Raw genomic sequence first — 19,203 nt, 5'->3', positions numbered from 1 at the left:
TGCCTCAGTTTTCCCAACTTCCCCAGGATAATGAATTTTGCACACAAAGTTGATGGTATACACGTATTAAATTATATGGTGAGCCTCAGACCTCTTCATGCCAGCAGCTGAGAAACAAGTACTGTTAACTCTGTCTCTGAAGACAGGATTAGATCTGTGCTCTAGGTGTTATTTCTGTTAACTTCCAAGTAAGTGTGTCCATCTTCCAGAGCTACTACACTAGTTTGTGGAGCTAAAATGTATGCTGAATTTTCACCAACAAAAAGTGTCAGGCTAAGCTTCATCCACCAATACCTTTTCATTAAAAAACTATTATTATTATTAATTATTAAATTTCTACCCCGTCCTTCCTCCCAAAGGTGGTATGGTAAAGTAGCAAAGCAATATAATTAAAATATTAAGAACATCTAAAAATATTTTAGATGTGCTGTTTGCAGCTTGTTAGAAGCTTCTTGGTTCTATGTCAGTTTACAAGCTAGGTAGTTTGGGATTGCATAGACAAAAATAATGATACAAAGTTATAATGCAACCAATCATATTTGTATTGTCACAGAGCAAAATCAGAGTAAGGGCAGGAAGCATTGCCTTCACTCTAAATGGACTGCCTAGTAATACCACCTAGCCAATCAGGTGACTTCATGAAGCCAAATCAGAGTGAGGGCAATGCTTCCTGCATCTCTTGCTGGATATTTTAGCCTATTTTGCAGGCTTCCAGAAAAATTGGATAACGGTGGTAGGGATGGGAACTTTATAAGAGGCATGTTTTTTCATAAAATGTGTACTCCCCATCAGTTCAGCCTTGCTCATAAACATGGCATGATCATTTAGGTGAACCAAGCTGCTGTAAGGATTTGTAACTTCTGAGAAGACAGTCACATTTTTATGCTTAGGAATTGAGGAGATTTATCCCAACGTTTGCTTTCCTGCCTTCTCTCATTGTGGCCAAAGAGCTGTAGAAGCCCTCACCAAAGAAATGGTCAGGTTCAAGGTACCTTCTGCATACATTCTTTGCCCCCTTCTAGCGTGTTCATAGCTCCATACCATTATTCTGCAAGAAGGCTGGCATGTGCACACCTGAAAGGGATGGTTTCTGCTTCTAGGCCTCTGTTGCTGCTGCTGGCTTCTGGTCTTTCCTCTGTGCAGCCTAAGGGCCCCGCAGCCCAACAGTCTTCTGTCTTTCGGAATGGCTGTAGTGAGTGATTAATTAGGATTCTGTGGCCTGCTGTGCAATTGGGGAAGACTTGCTTGGTCCCATCTCTACTGCTGCGTGTCCACCTGCCCCTGGGGAGGAGGCCGTGTTGCTCTCTGAAACCTGCATGCAGAGCAGCCTCGTTAAGGACTGATCTGTTTAGCTGGCTTGTGCTGCAGCCGGGCTCTTGCCTCCCTCTGGGCTTTAGCCCCTCCTCATTAAGCCAGTTGGGGCTATTGATTGGGCGTTTGTGTTTGGAAGAGTCTTACTTACTCCATGCATTATCTTGACAGATTGATCAGACCTGATTGAGAACCTCTTAAAGGAACGAACAGCTGTAATGGGAAAGTTGGACTCTGTCATCCGTTAGGGTGATTCTGGGAGCGAGAGGAACAAGGCTGACATCTTGGAGCAATTGTATTTACAATTAACATGGCTGAAAACGATTGCCTCTATTGATCCCCCCTTCCTGCAATTACAGCCCCATTGTTTACATTCCAGCACTTCAGTTATAAAAAGGAAATTCAATAATTATTGCATTATTTAAAGTTAAAGTGCCACAGAGTTTGCTGGCTGTGCTTGCTGGTTGATTTAACGTTCAGTAAAATCTATGCTGAGCTCTCCATCTTTAGGCTGAGCAATATTGGCTTTTAATGAGGCTTCAAGGGTGGAGCAAAAATCCACCTGCCGGCCGTGTGTTTCTGTTGTTTATGGGGGATCCTGACAGAGACTCCATTGCATGTAGGTGTTGGTAGAGGAACAAACCTTGGGCCGGCCAGCCATTTCTGTACTGGAATGGATGGGGGAAAGCAAAGGGGTGAGCAATCTGAAATACTGCCCTAAAATAGATTTGCCTTTTGGTTCTATGGACGGGGCAGAAGAAGGGTTCAGAGGTCCCAGCAACAGCAGGACCTTTGCTTGCTTCTGCCACTCTTAGCACAGGCTTCACAGAGCAGTTGATCATGGGGAGATGGTTGACTACTGCTTGCTGCAGTGACAGTTGCAATTTCTAATCTGCCCTGAGATATAAAAGGGAGTTTAACTATTTATAAATCTCAGAAGCCTTCTGTAACAGTGATGTGAACAAGCCATGTATGACTATGTCAGCCAGGATCCATGCAGTGTTGGGGTAGAAGAAGCATAAAAGTGAGTTCATTTTTAAGTCCTGGTTTTATGTGTCTTAACTGTGGTGTTCAGTTAATCAATAGTTTCTGGCACTTGCTGCGGAGACCTCTGTTCCCTTTCTCTAAAACTGCTTTGCATGAATTATGCTTAGTTCCTTGAGCCACCTTTTTGTTGACTTTTAATGTATACCTTAATGATGGAGAAACCACAGAGGCCTGACGGTGGCCACATTTGGGAAAAGCTGAGGGCACCATGTGAAAATTTTCTTGGCCCAGAAAAGCGGAGATGTCCTGCAATGTACAGGGGCATGTCTGACTCTACTGCATGCAAAGTTGAAGATGCAACTCCCCCTTGAAACAACTGTGTGTAGCCTACCTTCACTTGTCTCTATGCAGTTGTCCTAAAATTTTGGCAACATGAAGGCATCTGGGTCCAATATATGACCTTCACAGAACCTACTGAGTGATTTTACTGCTATAGGTTGAACCCAAAGCTTCTCACCTGCCCTCTTTGTCTCCCTTCCTCATGATAAGCTAGAGTTGGGGAGCCTGTGGCCCTTCAGCTTCCATCATCTTTGACCATCCATTGACCATGCTGACTGAGGTTAATGGGAGTTGGTGTCCAACAACTTCTAGAGGGCCAGTCCTGGGAAACCAGAATCATAGGCAAGGAACTGGCTTTTCAGTTCAAATCAGTATGTATAATTCTGTCATTATCCGTTGCCTTTAGCCTTCATTGCTTCCTTCTGTAGATTTACCAGTTCACAGTGCACCAATCACAATAGAGGCCACAACTGGCAGACAATACCCACACACCTGTCAGCTTCTAGAGTCCAGACCTAGCAGCCCAAAATAGTTTTGGTCTTGCTCACACCCAGCCCAGCATCCCCTAGACCTGCTTTCTCCTTGACTTCAACCCCTGTGTCTTACTTTGTTCTACTGGACTCCTGATCAGCCTTACAAGTGCTGCTTTCTCCTTCCCCTCCTGAGCTTTAAGTTGTGTGAAGTTTTTTTCACAGCCATTTGCTTGGTTAGCCCCTTTGGGGCTTTCTTCTCTGACATCTTTTCAAGATGCGGCTCACCACCAGAGCTTTCTTAAAATTTCTCTTTCTCAGTCATTTTCTGTCCTTAACTGTATAGCAACCTGTCCCTTAGCAATTGAACACAGGGAACTGTCCATGGGTCTTGAACATACATTTGTGGATTGTTTGGACAGAGGGCTTCTGACGTCAATGAAACATTGACGTCAGAAGTTCAGAGGCTGGCAGTCTGGGGTGGACATACTCCACAGTAGCCCTTAAACCATGAAACTCCCTCCTCACAGAGGTGCGTCTGTCACCTTTGCTATATCTTATCTGGAAAATACACCTCTTTCCCCTGACCTTTGGCAGTTAAGATTTCTGTGGGACCTGCTTTCTTGTCTGGTGTATATTTATTTTATCTATTTTCATTTTAGAACTATTTTATTTGGCTTTAACATTACACAGTTACAAATGTTGTAACCTGCCCTGGGACTATATGGTGAAGAGTCGGCAAGAAATCTAAATAATAATAATAATAATAATAATAATAATAATAATAATATATTGAATTTATATACAGCCCTATACCTACAGGTCTCAGGACGGTTCATAGGATAAAATCAGAATGTAAAACTACAAAGTACATAATCAAATTAAAAACAACAACAACAACCCAATAACCACCCCCAACACATTTTAAAAGGGCATAGGATGTGGGTTAAAAACAGTTAAAACGCTAAAAAGCAATTAATTTTTTTTAAAAACAACAACAACAACAACTTAAAAGCAATTTAACAGCATCAGTCCTTTTGAAGCCTGGGTCAGGTGGAGAGAGGCAGGAGTGAGCCCTCAGGCTCTCAGCAGGGTGGTCCTTTCTGGGCAGCAGCAGTCCAAATAAGCCTGTTGGGTACCACCCTGGTTGCAGATTGCTGGAGTTCTGTGTGGTGAGGATTTATATACCACTTGGTTGTATGAAAACCTCTTAAGTGGCATAAAAAAAGGTAAAGGACCCCTGACAGTTAAGTCCAGTCGCATATGACTCTGGGGTTGGGGCGCTCATCTCGCTTTACTGGCCAAGGGAGCCGACGTTTGTCCGCAGACAGTTTTTCCAGGTCATGTGGCCAGCATGACTAACGCGCCTCTGGCGAAACCAGAGCAGCACACAGAAACGCCATTTACCTTCCCGCCTATTTATCTACTTGCACTTTGACGTGCTTTTGAACTGCTAGGTTGGCAGGAGCTGGAACTGAGCAACAGGAGTTCACCCCATAGCGGGGATTTGAACCACCGACCTTCCAATTGGCAAGCCCAAGAAGCTCTGTGGTTTAGACCACAACGCCACTCACATTCCCCTTAAGTGGCATACAAAAATATAAAATAAAACATTAAAATTCTCAATAAAAATAATTATAAAACAGGTGTTTAAAAGCATTCTAAAGCTTAAAATCAGCAAAGCTAAAATGAAATAAAACACATGCAGTTTCTGGATAGGTTTGGCTAAAGAAAAATGTTTTAAGCTAGCAAAGGTCCTGCCTGATATCAACAGGCAGGAGGTTTCAAAGTGTGAATGCTACCACACTAAAAGATTAATTCCTTACAAGTATTATGTCGAACTCATAACAGTGCCAGTTCCATAGACTGAAGCAACTGAGTAGGCCTATATGGGGTAAGGTGATCCTGCAAGTAAACTGGTCTTTAGCTGTTAAGGGCATACTAACACCTTGATTATCTTGGCCCTGTAGCAGATAGACAACCTGCTTAAAACATATTTTAATGTTTCATTTTATACTTTTGTAAACTGCTTAGAGGTTTTCTTACCAATCAAGAGATATATAAATTTTATTAAATAAAATTAAAACCAGTGCAGATCTCTGAACATAGGGTTGCATACAGACAGGGTCTCACTGCAACCGAGCTGCCAAAACTAACTGCAGTTTCTGCATAAAGTACAAGGGATGCCCCACACAGTGTGTGTTGCAGTAACCCAATATTACATTCAGCAGTGTCTCAACTACTGTGGTCAAGGCTTCTGGTCCAGGAGCAGTTGTAGCTGTCACACCAGTCAAAGGTTGTAAAAGGTGCTTCTAGTCACTGAGGCTACTTGCACCTCCTCTGACAGAGCTGGATCCAGAAGCACCCCTGGATCCTTCAGAAAGTGCAGCCCTGTCCAGGGCAGGCAGTTGACCAGTTTCTTAGGCATGGGAATCACCCACCCACGGGGCCTCTGTCTTTCCAGGATCTAAGCTCAGCTTATTTGTAGTCAGAATAATACCCTCCAGCTCTTGTGGACTGCAACTCCTGTCATGCTATCTGCGGCTGGTGGGTGTTGTAGTCCACAACATCAGGAGGGCACAGTGTTGACTATCTCTTTTCTAACAAATGGTCCTCACTGGACTGAGGAATGCCCTCATTTTGCAGCAAGTTCTAATCCTTTGGGAAACTTCACTTGTGAGGGTTTTTATCAAATGTACTTCAGTGTGTTTCTGCTTTAAAAGTGAAGCTTTGACTAACCATGATCAATATTTTGCATTCCATGCGTGAAGAACCTGATGTTAGAAGCTTCCTGTTGTCGGTAAGGGGGAGGGGAAAGCTGTTGTGCCCCTCCATATTATGGAATTGATCAATGTACCCTGGCAGAAGTTGGTTGGCTTTTCTTAGTAGCTAGTAAAAGCCTATATTCTTTAGAAGAAATTACTTCCTAGTGAGGCTTCTTGTTTAGCTTTTCATTTTCATATTCTGTATGGATGAGCTTTGAGTAGAGCACATGCTATGCATGTAGAAGGTCCTAGGTAGGGCTGGGAGAGACCCCTATCTGAAAATCTGGAGAATCACAGCTCTTCAGTGTAGACAATGCTGAGCTATGTGGACCAGTCATCTCTCTTGATGTAAGACAGCTTTCAATGTTTCTTTGTGGTTCTGCCTATTATCCCTGAGAATTATAAGTTTCTTTTTTGGTCTAGCTCAACTACATTGAGGGGCAGTCTGCACTAAGGGCTCTCCTAGCATTTAATTCTCACATACCTTTTTCCGTAATGAATTGAATTCAGCAGGCTTGTGAAGGGAGGTGCAAACTGTGATTACTGCCCATGGGTGAAGAGGAGTGGGTTGCTGTGAAGCTGACCATAGATGATCCAGTTTGGTTTCTTTCTGTGTTTGCTGCAATGTTGGAAGGGCAGACTAATGACACCCATTTTTTCAGAGTAGTAAAAACAAAAAAAGGGAATGCGAGGAGCTCTTCAAACTGGATAAATGTGTGTTAAATGGCAAACGTGGTTCATTGTAAGCAAGTGTAAAGCAGTGCACATTGAGGCAAAAAAACAACAACCCTCCCCCAATTTTACATATACAGGAATATACTTTGTACAGTTCTCGTCAACTCAGCTGAAAAAGGACATTGTAGAACTCAAAAAGGTTAAGAAAAGAGCAGCCAAAATGACTGTCTGACTAGAAGAAGCCCCCATGAGGAAAGTTACATCATTTGGGAGCATTTAGTTTAGGAAAAAAGGTCATAATGTCTCCAGTGAGGCTGCAGTGATGACTGCAAGTGGAGAGAGTGCTCTTGTTTTTCAGGTGTCCCATCAGGGCATCCGGTTGGCTAGTGTGACGAAAAGGTTCTGGACTAGATGGGTCTTTGGCCTGATCCTATAACTCCCTGTGTCATGCACCTTCAGAGGTTTGGGCAATCACCCAGAGAGACACACTTTTTGATTGCCTATTCTTCTCAGAGACTGTGCTACACATTCACTTTAAGTGTCAGGGAGGTGTTCCAGGGGGCAGACAGGCTGCAGACTAGGAATCTACATGCATCTTTCTGTGGCAACCCCCTTCCCACCCTATTGGGGATTTAGTTTGGAATTTAGCTTGTTTTGCTTGCAAGAGACACTTCTTTCTGCAAGAGTGATAGGGTTGCTTGTAAGGTGGATTGATTAAAGCCCAGTTTTCCACTGGTGCTGCAGAGAGTTCCTAAACCAACATGCATTTTTAACAGTTGCTGAGAATTGCAGGTAGAGAAAATGCTGTTGTATTCCGGGTACTGTTTGTGGGCTTCCCATTGGTGCCTGTAGTTGCCCATTATGAGAACAGAGTGTTGGACTAGATGGGCCTGATTCTGCTACAGGGCTCTTACATTCTGATATGAATTGCTTTCTTCATCAGGCATGCAAAGTGAACTCTGGTCCGCAAAAACATATGCCAGAATAAATCTTTTAGCCTTAACATGCTAAAAGACTATTGCACTTGCTGAACAGGCTGACATGGCTAACGGTCTGGTATGCCTTCCTAGCTTTTTGAGAGGAGTGTGTGTGTATTAACACATGCTTTGCTTCAGCATGAGTTTTAATTATGTTTTTAGCAAGAGAAACTCCTGAATAAAAAGGGGATCCTTTAAAGGCAAGTCATTTTTAGTCTTTTAGGTGACAAATGATGAGTTTGTCTTTGAAATTCAGATTTTAAAAAGATGCTTCTTGTGATTGAAATGAAGGGAGTGTGGGAAAGTCTGCCTTCTCCTGCCCCCACTTGGCCTTTTGAGGTCCCCAGGATTTTGACACGCTCAGTTTTGCCCTGGAGTTTGTGTAAGTTGGTCCTCATTGCTGACCTTTTGCTCTCATTTCCTTTCTGCAGCACCTTCAGCATCATGAGAGTGGAGTTGATGGGGAAAGCTGCTTCTACCACTGTGTCCTGTGTAACTACTCCACCAAGGCCAAACTAAATCTCATTCAGCATGTGCGCTCCATGAAGCACCAGCGGAGTGAGAGTCTGCGTAAGCTGCAGCGCCTACAGAAAGGACTTCCCGAAGAAGAGGAGGACCTGGGCCAGATCTTCACCATCCAGAAGTGTTCCGCCCCTGATGCTGGTGAGTGGTATTTCTCACACGAGCAAAGTGTAGCTCTTCTTTCTGCCATTACAGTGAGGTGTGTCTGCTTCAGTGACACCAGGGTGTTGATCTCTCAATTTCAGAAGGTGAGGAACAAGTTGGTCTCCCTTCATGACTGCTGTTGGGAAGGCAGCACTGGGATTGTGGCTGGATTTTTGGCCCAGCACTCAGACACTTGTCTAGCTGAATAACGGTTTGCACTGACTTTCTGCTTGCTTGGTGGGACCAACATCAGCCAAGTTGGCTTGAAGTGGATGTGTGCGACTAGGGTTGTAGAAATCTTTCTTGCATTTCATTCTCCTGTTGTAAGGAAAGCATCCAGCTGGCCTTCATGAGTTGTTTTATGATCCATAGAGACTGCTTACTGCCTGCTGTCTGCTCCTTTTCCTTTGGGATTACTTTAGCACCAACCCTCCTGTGCCATGCCCTGGCAGGTTCCAGGAAGTAAGGATTATGTGCAGGCAGTGGGGGTGGCAAGGGAAGGAGGCAGAGGCGTAGCGTGGAAGGCTGTCAGGGTGATGGCCTTGGGCACATTTTTCTGAGGGACGCTGCACATTTGGCTCCTCACTCTGTCCTGCGTTGCAAAGCTGGAATCTGATCTGAGTGATTCACTTTGTAAGGCTGGGATCGAAGGGCGCCCTGCCAGCCCCAAGCCACTTTTCGAGGCTGGGATGATCCAGGGGAAGGCGATGCAATGCTGCCCTGCTTGGCTCTGGTGGAGGTGGGGTCACATTGGTGGTGAGGGCTGGGCTGGCACAGCAGACTCTGTTCACCCTCTGCGCCCAACTGCCCCTGATGCCCATGCCCATGCGGACACCCCTGGGGCTGGCAAAACACGCTGCGCCACTGGAGGCAATGTATTGGCCCCATACCCACCCCCCATCTAACATGGTAGAGAAGACTGAACTCCTTGTAGTGTGTTTTGTGCAGAGGCATTAATGAGAGGAGGGTGGGTTAGAAGTGTGGAAAAAGCCCCTTCCAATTCAAACTGGCCTATCCTCCAATTTGTTTGTTGGTGCATTTGTTTTCTAAAATAAAATAAAGTTTTCAAATCAGATTTGCTTAGGTTCAATGAGAACCTAAGAGAGAGAGAGTGGCAGAAAACAGATCCAGTGTGCAGCAGCCGTGAAAAGTGCAAATGCCATGTGAGGCATCGCTCAGAAAGGAATTGAAAATAAAACTGCTAATATCATCCAGCTGTTATACAAATCTATGTTGAGATCACACTTGGAGTACTGTGTATAGATAGTACTGGTTGCCTAACCTCAAGGAGGATATTGTCGACTAGAAAGAGAGAAGGCCAACTAGAATGCTCCTCATACAGGAGGAAGGGTTGCAGTGTTTGGAGCTTTTTAGTTTAGAACAAAAGGATGAGTAGAGAAATGTATAAAATTATGAATGAAGTAGAGAAAGAAATGAGAGATACATTTTTCTATCTTTTTCATACTGCTTGAATTCAGGGCCATCTAATGAAGCAGAAATGTTAGAAGATTCAAGACGGACAAAAGAAAGTACCTCTTTACACAGTTCAAAGTTAAACTATGGTATTTGCTCCCACAAGAGGCAGTGATGGCCACCAACTTGGACAGCTTTAAAAGAAGATTAGACAAATTCATGTTGGATAAGACTATTGATGGTTATTACTTATAATGGCTATGTTCTACCTTCACTGTTGGAGGCTTTGTGCTTCTGCATACCAGTTGTTGGAAGCTGCAGGAAGGGAGAGTGCTCTTGTGCTCAGATCCTGCTTGTGTGATTCCCATTAGGGTTCTGGTTAGCCACTAGCTGGACTAGATGAGCCACTGGCCAGCTCCAGCAGGGCTATTCTTTTGTTCTATTTGTAAAGGGCTATCAGGTATATCGTAGGAATTTTTCAAGAAGTTTTCTCTAGCATCTTGGCCAAAATTAAAAGTAAAGGGACCCCTGACCGTTAGGTCCAGTTGTGGATGACTCTGGGGTTGCAACACTCATCTCGCTTTACTGGCCTAGGGAGCCAGTGTTTGTCCGCAGACAGCTTCCGGATCATGTGGCCAGCATGACTAAGCCGCTTCTGGCGAAACAGAGCAGCACACGGAAACGCCATTTACCTTCCCGCCAGAGTGGTACCTATTTATCTGATTGCACTTGACGTGCTTTCAAACTGCTAGGTTGGCAGGAGCAGGGACCGAGCAATGGGAGCTCACCCCGTTGCGGGGATTCGAACCGCCGACCTTCTGATCAGCAAGCCCTAGGCCCTATGGTTTAGACCACAGTGCCACCTGCATCCTGGCCCAAATTAAGGAGAATCAAATGTATCTTCCCTTTGCTTGACTTCTGAGGCCTCCTTTGCATTTGCCTTTGCCTTTGTAGGCTTCTCTACTCCCTGCCTTCTTTGGCTCAGTTAAGTGCCATTCTCCTGTGTGACAGAATGCTGCCTTATGCAAAAGGGTCCATCCATTTGTCCTAGCCAACCATAAATAGTCTCCCTGATTTCCTCCATGGCTCTGCTATGAGGGATGGCAGCAGTCCCTTCATTTGACAGCAAACAACAGCCAATTCTTTGTGGTAAACATAATTATTTCAGCACCACTTCTAATCACAGCCTGAATCATAAGAATGCAAGAATAACGCTGCTGGGTCAGACCAAAGGCCCATCTAGTCTAGCGTCCTGTTCTCACATTCAGGGGATTTCTGCCTTTGACAGTGGAGGAAGAACTAGCAGCCATCATGACTAGTAGCCCTTAACAACTTTCTCAGTGAATTTATCTAAACCCCTTCTAATGTCATCCAAGTTGGTGACAATCACAATCTATTGTTTGAGTGAGTTCCATAGTTCAAGTATGTGTTATGTGCTTTGTTTTGTCTCTTCTGAATCTTCCAGCCTCATTGGATGGTCCAAGGTTTTAGTATTCTGGAGAAACACCTATCTTATTTCTCCACACCATGTATAGTTTTATACACCTTTGTCATGTCCTCCCTTACTTGTTTTTTAAAAAAACACCTTAAAAAGTTCAAATATTGTAATCTTTCCTTATAGAAGAGGCGCTGCAACCCCTTGGTCATTTTGTTGCCCTTTTCTAAACCCTTTCCAGATCTGCAAAATCCATTTCAAGGTGAAGCATCCAGAACCGCACACAGCGCAGTCACACTATAAATTTGTATAAAGGTATTACGATATTATCAGTTTTGTTGCCACTTTCCTAATTATCCTAATTCCTAATTATCCCTAACATGGAATTTACTGTCACACACAGCGTTGACATCATAGAACCTCATCAGTCACTGCCAGTTGAGGCTTAACCAGTGCATATGTAAAGTTACATTTTTTTTTTTGCTCCATTGACTATCACTTTACCCTTCCTTATGTTGAATCTTTTTTTCTATTTAAATGCCATTCACCCAGTTTGGAGAGTTCATTTTGGAACTCCTAGCAATCCCTTTCTGTTCAAGTTTGTTTGGTCCATATACTGGTTGTCATGCACCGCCTCACTGCTTTCCCTGAACTCCAGGCCATTTATGAACAAGTTAAAAAGCACAGTTCCTGATACTGATCCTTGGGGGCAGGGCACTTCTGCTTCCTATTCTTTAACCAATTTCTGGTCCATAAGAGAATCTGACTGCTAAGCTTACTCAGGAGTCTTTGGTGAGGTACTTTATCAACAGCTTTTTGAAAGTCTAAGTACACAATGGTCATATTGACACTACACATTTAAAGCACACATGGCTTTCCCCAAAGAATCCTAGGGACTGTAATTTGCTAAGGGTGCTGTGCATTGGGGCTCTGTGAGAGGTAGACTACAGTTCCCAGGATTCTTTGGGGGAAGCCATGTGTGCTTTAAATGCATGGATATGACCAAATGACCAAAATTAATTGGATCATCTCTGTCTATATGCTTATTTACACTCAAATAACTCTAATGGGTTGTGAGACAGAAATTAGGCTTCCAGAAGCCATGCTGGTTCTGCTTTGGCAAGGCTTGTTCTTCCATATGCTTGGTAATTCTATCTTTAGCAATGATTTCCACCAGTTTTCCTGGAGCAGACATTAAGCTAACTGAATTGTGTTTTCTCAGATCTCCACTTGATCCCTTCTAAAAAATTGGTGTAACGTTGGCCACTTTCCTCAGGCTTGGAGGCTAACCGTACGGACATAGGAAGCTGCCTTGTCTTTTCTAACCGGCAATGACTCTCCAGGGTTTCAGGGAAAAACCTTTCCCAGCCCTATCTGGAATTGAACCTGGGACCTTCTGCATGCAAGGCAGTTGCTCTAAGCAACAGTCCTTACCCTTCAAGTTACCGTATTTTTCGCCCTATAGGGTGCACTGGCCCATAGGACGCACCTAGTTTTTCGGGCTGCAGGCTGCCGCCCGCAAGCCTTGCGGATAGCTTCCTGAAGCCTGGAGAGCGAGAGGGGTCGGTGCGCACCGACGCCTCTCGCTCTCCAGGCTTCAGCGAAAGCCTACATTCGCCCCATGGGACGCACACACATTTCCCCTTCATTTTTGGAGGGGGAAAAGTGCGTCCTATAGGGCGAAAAATACGGTACATGGTTTTGTTAGAAAATCAGCAATTTAACATTCAAGTGTTTTTAAAAATTGCCTGGTGCTTCCAAACCCTGTGATTTGTCACTTTTTAATTTGTCAATAAGACCTAGAACCTTGTGACTTATTACCACTGTTCGCCTTTGTTCCTCAGACCCCCTTCCTGAGAGTTAGTTCAGGCACCAAGGATATGACTTACATCTTCCACTGTCGAGACAGGTCAAAGAATTCACCTTCTCTGAAATCTCCTTTTCCTCCTTTAGCACACCTTTGGCTTCCTTGTTTTCCAAAGGTCCAACTACCTTGTTAGCCTGTCTCCTCTCTTAATGTATTTTAAAAGTTTTTATGTAGCTGGTCTTTGCTGAAAACATAATGTGCTCCTCAAATTCTTTTCTTTCTTTTTTGCATCACTTAATGTCTGTTTGAATATCTTTTGCCAAAGTGTGTGATTCTTTGGGCAAGACTTCTATTTTGTGAAGAAAGCCTTCTTGCCTCCTAATACTTTCTTGATTTTCCTGGTTAACCACACTGGCATCCTCTTAGCCCTGACCCCCAGTATACATTCTAGCTAACTTCTGTTAGAGTAGAGTCTGTTGATACAATCCCCAAGCATTCTAGAAACATTGGACCCTCTTTACTTTCCTTTTCAACTTCCTTTTTATCAGTTCCCTCATTTTTGGGTAGCTTCCTCTAATGGAGTCAAATGTCACCACTTACATCTCACACCAGGTTCTAGGTGCTGAGGTTTTGGCAGAAGAAGAACTTCATTTGTCCTCGTGTGTTTGTGATTTGGGAGGCAAGAGAGGCAGCTGTGCCCAGTGGGTAGAGGAGGTGATGATGAAGGATATGAAGAGCTTAATCATTTTCATTTTCTGTTTTGCTCAAGGAAACACTTTCTCATGCCCCTTGAGGGTGTAGTATAAACTTATACACACACACCAAGCACTGGGTTAATGAAAGTCTCTAGTAGGAGCGCCTGGCAGGAAGGAAGTGGTTAGCAGGATTGTGGCAGGCAGAGTGAAGGCATGCTGCAGTTGCTCTGAAACGTGGCAGGAATCTCATAAACCTCCAGCTTGCTCCACCAGACACTTGTCATCAGCCGCTCATGGCTTTCATTAAGCAGCAAGAGAGGAAGCTCCAGCTGCTGACTTGTTCCAGAATGTTTTCCTTGTTCAGCTGCATCCTAAGCCCACAAGGAGCAGCCAGCTGCCAGATTGCTGAGCTGGGAAGCTTGGCAGTGATTTGGGGTCCCTCTGCTGGCTGCTTCTCATCATTAAAGGCATCCCTCCTCCTGCTGCTGCTTATGCTGCTGCTGCTGCTGCACAGGCCTGGTTCTTTTCACGTGTTGTGCTTAGCAGTCAGCCACAACATAGGTTTGACTTGGCCTGGCTGGGTCTCTGATGCTATCTTGCCCTTTTGTGCAGAGGCAAAGCCTCTGAAAGCTCTCCTGTCCCTGTTGGATGACTTGCCCAAGGAACGCAGGGCCATATACATCTTCCCAACCTGCAGCAGAAACTGCAGGGCACAGAGGGCAGCACCCCACATGGTGGTCACAGGGTTTGAAAGCCTTGGTTGATAGACAATGTTCAAATACAGAATCAGTCCCCCCTACTGCTTTGTAATTTGCTCAGACCTTTGGGAGATTGGATTCAGTATGTGGAGAGGTTGTCGCTCAGTAGTAGACTCTGCTTGGCACATAGAAGTTCCAGGTCCAACCCTTTAATAAAAGGATCTTGTAGCAGGTGGCTGAAAAGACCTTCACTGCATTAGACACAGGAGAGCCACTGCCAGACAGATGAACAAATAGTCTAACTTGGAATAAGGCAGTTAGGAAGCTAGCTTATACTGAGTCAGCCCACTGGTCCATTTAGCTCAGTACTGTTTCCACTGAGGGCAGCAGCTGTCCAGGATTTCAAGCAGGAGCCTCTGCCAGCCCTACCTGGAGAGCCAGGGATTGACCTTGGGAACATCTATATGCAAGGCAGATGCTGCACCACTGAGCACAGGCCCTTCCCAATAGTTTCCCATGTTAAATAGGTTCCTTCTGTGCTCCTTCTGTGGTCTGCTACCAGTCAGGAAGCAATTCATGCATCACCTGTTCTCAAGTTTGGGGCTGGAGGGATATGTGCCTGGTGGTGGTGGGGCATCAGGCTTTGATGTGTTCTTTCTGTCTCCTGTATTTGAGGTTTTTTTCCAGCAAGTGTTTCTGGCATGTGGCATGGTTACACTTTCAGCTTGCAAATCCTTTTGAAGTGAGTCTCCTTGCAGTCCAGTGACATCTGAAAACATTTTTAGCCACTTGTAGTTCCAGGCTGTTGCATGCTGGCCTTATCATGCTGGCTAATGAATAGCTCACTGGATACACCAAGCCAAACTTCCAGAAGCCAATAAATAAAAAGATTGGTTAGCTTTGCCTTCTGGTGCCTGACTGAATACAACACCCATACCTGTTTCTTCTGTAGCTGATGCTCCAGCCCATGAGTGTCCTGAACATACTCTTCTAGCACATTAGCATATTCACATGAAACATGTATGATTGACCTCTGGGCTCTCTAAGTAAAAGCTGATATCTTTCTAGGCACTACCACCCTGCCCTAGACCAGACCAAGAAGATTCTCCCTAATTTCTTGTCATTCTCCTCCTTCATCCTTTGGCTTGTAGCTGGGCTGGGCTTGTCCTCTGCCCTCCACTGCTTGCTTTGCTGCTGCCTTTGTGGCAGGACAATAGCATTAATTCCAGCCTTTGCAGGCAGGCAGTGCCTGTCTGTTCCACTTGACTAGTACAGCTGCCTCTGCTTTCCAGGCCACCTCCCAGGGGCCCTTCCTCCTTCCTTCATTCCTGGTGTAAGGATTCTGGGGAAGGGGAAAGGTGACTGTATGGATTCCAGGATTGGAGAGAGAGAGAGAGAGAGAGAGGAGAAGATATAGGCATATCAGTAGCTTATAAAATCAAATAAACCATGCTAGTTTGGCCGCTCTAGTGGTTCTCTGAAACCTAGTGTAGGGAGGGTGCCCTTCTCATTGTTTCCTAGAAGCAGAGGTACAAATAAGTCATTTTAGACCCTAAACATTTAATGGCCTTATAATGGGATTGTATGTGTGTTCACATTCTATCCTTGGCCCATTGTAGTTATAAATGACTTGGATGAAGGTATTGAGGGAATGCTAATCAAATTTGCAGATAGCACTACCTGAGAGGAGTAGCCAATGCCACAGAAGACAGAATCAGGATTCAAGTTGTCCTTAACAGATTGGAGAAAGGGGCCAACACTAACACCATTAATTTCAATTGGGACAAATATCAGGTTCTACACTTATGCAGGGAAGAACAGCTGGCTTGCCAGTAGTACATTTGAAAAGGATCTAGGGGTTTTAGTAGACCACAAGCTTAACATGAGTCAACAGTGTGATGCATCAGCGAAAAAAGGCTAATGCTATTTCAGACTGCATCAACAGAAGTCTAGTGTCCAGATCAAGGAAATCATAGTACCTCTCTATTCTGCCTTGGTCAGAACACACCAATATGTCCAATTCTGGGTACCACAATTTAAGAAGGATATTGAGAAGCTGGAACGTGTGCAGAGGAGAGCAATCAAGATGATCAGGAGTCTGGAAACTAAGCCTTATGAGGAACAGTTGAGGGAGCTGGGTATGTTTCGCCTGTAAAAGAGGAGACTGAGAGGAGATATGATACCCATCTTCCAATATCTAAAGGGCTGTCATATGGAAGATGGAGTTAGTGTGTTTCCTTCTGCTCTGGATGGTAGGAATTGTACCAATGGCTTCAGGTCATAAGAAAGGAGATTCTGACTAAACATCAGGAAGTCCTTTCTGACAGTAAGAGCTGTTCGACAGTGGAACAGACTCCTTTGAAAGGTGGTGGACTTTTCTTCATTGGAGGTTTTAAGCAGAGTTTGGGTGGCCATCTGTCAGGGATGGTTTACTTGAGATTCCTGCATTGCAGGGGGTTGGACTTTATGACCCTCAGGGTTCCTTCCAACTCTATGATTCTGTGAGGTGGCTATGTGTATACCTTCATTTGTAAATCAGAACATTATGACTACTACTACTACATTCCTCTGATGTGAGAGAAAAACTAAAACTAAAAAGTTTTCCAAGCCTGAATTTTTTTCTTAAAAAAATTATCTGTCCATGTTTAGTTTTGTATTTTAAACTCACTAAATAGTACCATCATGACTGTAGGAATAAATTGGAATTTCCTTTTGCTGCCCTGATGCCAAGTACATTTACTTGGAAATCAGCACCATACTGTGGTAGAAAAGGATAATATATTTTAAAGTAAAAATCACCAGATGAGCCCTCCAACTATGTACATGCCCAGCCAGTCGCTGACTATAAAATGATTTAAAAAGAAAGAAAGCAAAAGACTGAAATGGTGTTGCGGTGACCCTTGTCACCAACCACAGTAGGGCCCTATCAAGCACTTGCTTGGCCTGGTGCTGCTGATACTTGACTTTGTTGTTGTTGTGCAAGTGGCCCCCTCAACTACGGGGCCCTAGACTTCAGCTCCAAAGTCCAGCCCTAGCTGTAGCACAACTTGGATGTTGTCTAGGAGATCCTTGCCATGAAAGTTGATGTGGAAAATGCTGCACTCTCACAGAGGCTGTGGACTCTCTCTTGGATCACAGAGCAAACCCTCTGTATTGAGGGTACACAAGGGTTAAGTGTTCTCTGGATCCCACCCTCTAAAATATTTCAGTTGAAATTATTTTAACAATTGGGGAAATGTTTGAGATTCGTACAGCATGTAAAAATTACAGAATGTGCATTTTTAGCTTGCTTACTGAATAGACATCAGTCATGCTAAATCAGATCCCAATTGATTTATGATATTGCAATATTTTAAACTAAAATGTCCAGTTACAATTTTTCTGAAAAAGTGACATCACTGTATAAGCAACATGTTTCTGTCTACAGTTTTTAAAATGCTAAAAATATATTCATGTGACTATATATTCATATTCATAATAGAAATAGAAATGTGTTGTTGCTGCTGCTGCTGTTCCAGGGCTGCAACAATAGCAAAATCTGACTGTAATTTGCTTTAATTATCAGATTAATGGGGTGGGTCCTTTAAAAAAAATGGTGTCAAAGGCCAGAGTAAAGAACATACAGTGGAAGCTGTAGAATACAGGAGTACAAGACACACCGCTGTGGGCTCCCAGGCTGCTATCCCCTGCACTTCAGGACATATCCTCTGCCCAACCCAAGAAAGTCTGTAGGGGCACGGGGAGCCTTTCAGATATTTTGGGCCTAAGTTGTTGAAGCCATTGAACCACCAATGTGAGCACCTTGATTCGGGCCTGGATATGAATGGGAAAATCCATGCAAGCTGTTTTAAAACTGGTTATATGAGCTGTAAATGGAACCTTGTCTGGTAACTTGCCCACTGCAAGTTGGACCAGCTGGAGTTTCCTGAGTTTTCTCCAAGGTCAGCCTACATAGAACCCATTGCAACAATCCAATCTGGAGCACATGTTGTAGCCTTCTATCAGATCTAACCATCTCATATTTACCTTTTCACAAGACGTGTAACTGCTTCTATTTGGGTTTTCCTCTGGTTTTTTTGGTTGTTGTTGTTTTGTTAGCAAAGCTTGGCTGTGAACTTCTTGGGCTGGGTAAATGCCATTTCTGTCAATGATTTAAGAGCAGGTTAAAATGTTAGTTGTCCAATTTGTGCAAGGCAATGCTTCTCCTCAGGTTTATGTTTGGGAAGATGGCTGTGCAAAGAAACCCAAAGTGGTTTTAGATACTGGCCAAAGAGAGCTCCTTCTGTTTCTGCTCAGAGGCTGCCTCAGGCCAGGTGACAGGAGCAATTTTATTTTTTGAAACCTTGGCTTCAATGCGAGCTCAGGGCTGCAGGTGTGTGAGGTGGGGAACGCCAAATCTGTGGCTCTAGCCAGCAACAAAAGTGGAGTTGTCATCCTTCACAAGCCGTGGCTTGTTGGCCAGACAGATGGAGCCTAGTTCCTTTCCCAGTATGTCCACTTTGGCCAATGGGAAAAAGCTTCCTGGAATATGGCAGGGGCCTTCCCAGACCAATTGATGGCTGTGCACGTACACGGCAGCTCCTTCCACCCAGCCTGTGCAAATTGGCAAGTTCTAATCTGGTCATCCTTGGTGTTCTGCTAACAGGCTTCTGCCTCTGAGGGGTAATCATGCAGGCATAAATTCAGAAAGTTGCAAAGCTCTGAGCAGTCTTGTGAGCATTAAAAGTGTCCTCTTTGCCAGAAAGGTCGTTCATAACTTGGCTGCACTGCTGATGTACAGTCAGTGATATTGATTGATTAATGTATAAAAAGCACCAAATGCATTTGCTTCTATGAAAGAGAATAAAGTGCAGGCGAGTCTCTCTTTATTTTCACCTCATCCTTTTGTTTGAAGGACATTCCTCCCCCTTTTTTTGTTTTGCTGGCTTCGTTTAAGGGGGATACAAAAAGCCAGTTTCTGCCAAG

The 19,203-nt window shown here is 44.2% G+C and overlaps 1 protein-coding gene across 21 annotated transcripts in view; it reads left to right on the top strand.

Annotated features, from left to right (window-relative positions):
• ZFHX3 (zinc finger homeobox 3) overlaps positions 1-19,203 on the top strand; it is a 395,772-nt gene that overhangs the window by 314,222 nt on the left and 62,347 nt on the right. For all 21 annotated transcript variants that reach the window (XM_083452376.1, XM_083452375.1, XM_083452372.1 and 18 more), the window contains one exon: positions 7,956-8,187. In XM_083452376.1, the coding sequence (XP_083308502.1) occupies positions 7,956-8,187 (232 nt within the window). The remainder of the gene's footprint in view (positions 1-7,955; positions 8,188-19,203) is intronic.

This window comes from Podarcis tiliguerta (assembly GCF_965153285.1).
Source record: "Podarcis tiliguerta genome assembly, chromosome: 8".
In the NCBI taxonomy this organism is placed as follows: Eukaryota; Metazoa; Chordata; class Lepidosauria; order Squamata; family Lacertidae; genus Podarcis; species Podarcis tiliguerta.
Note: the sequence above shows the minus strand (reverse complement) of the source record. Positions and strands in the feature narration are given on the sequence as shown.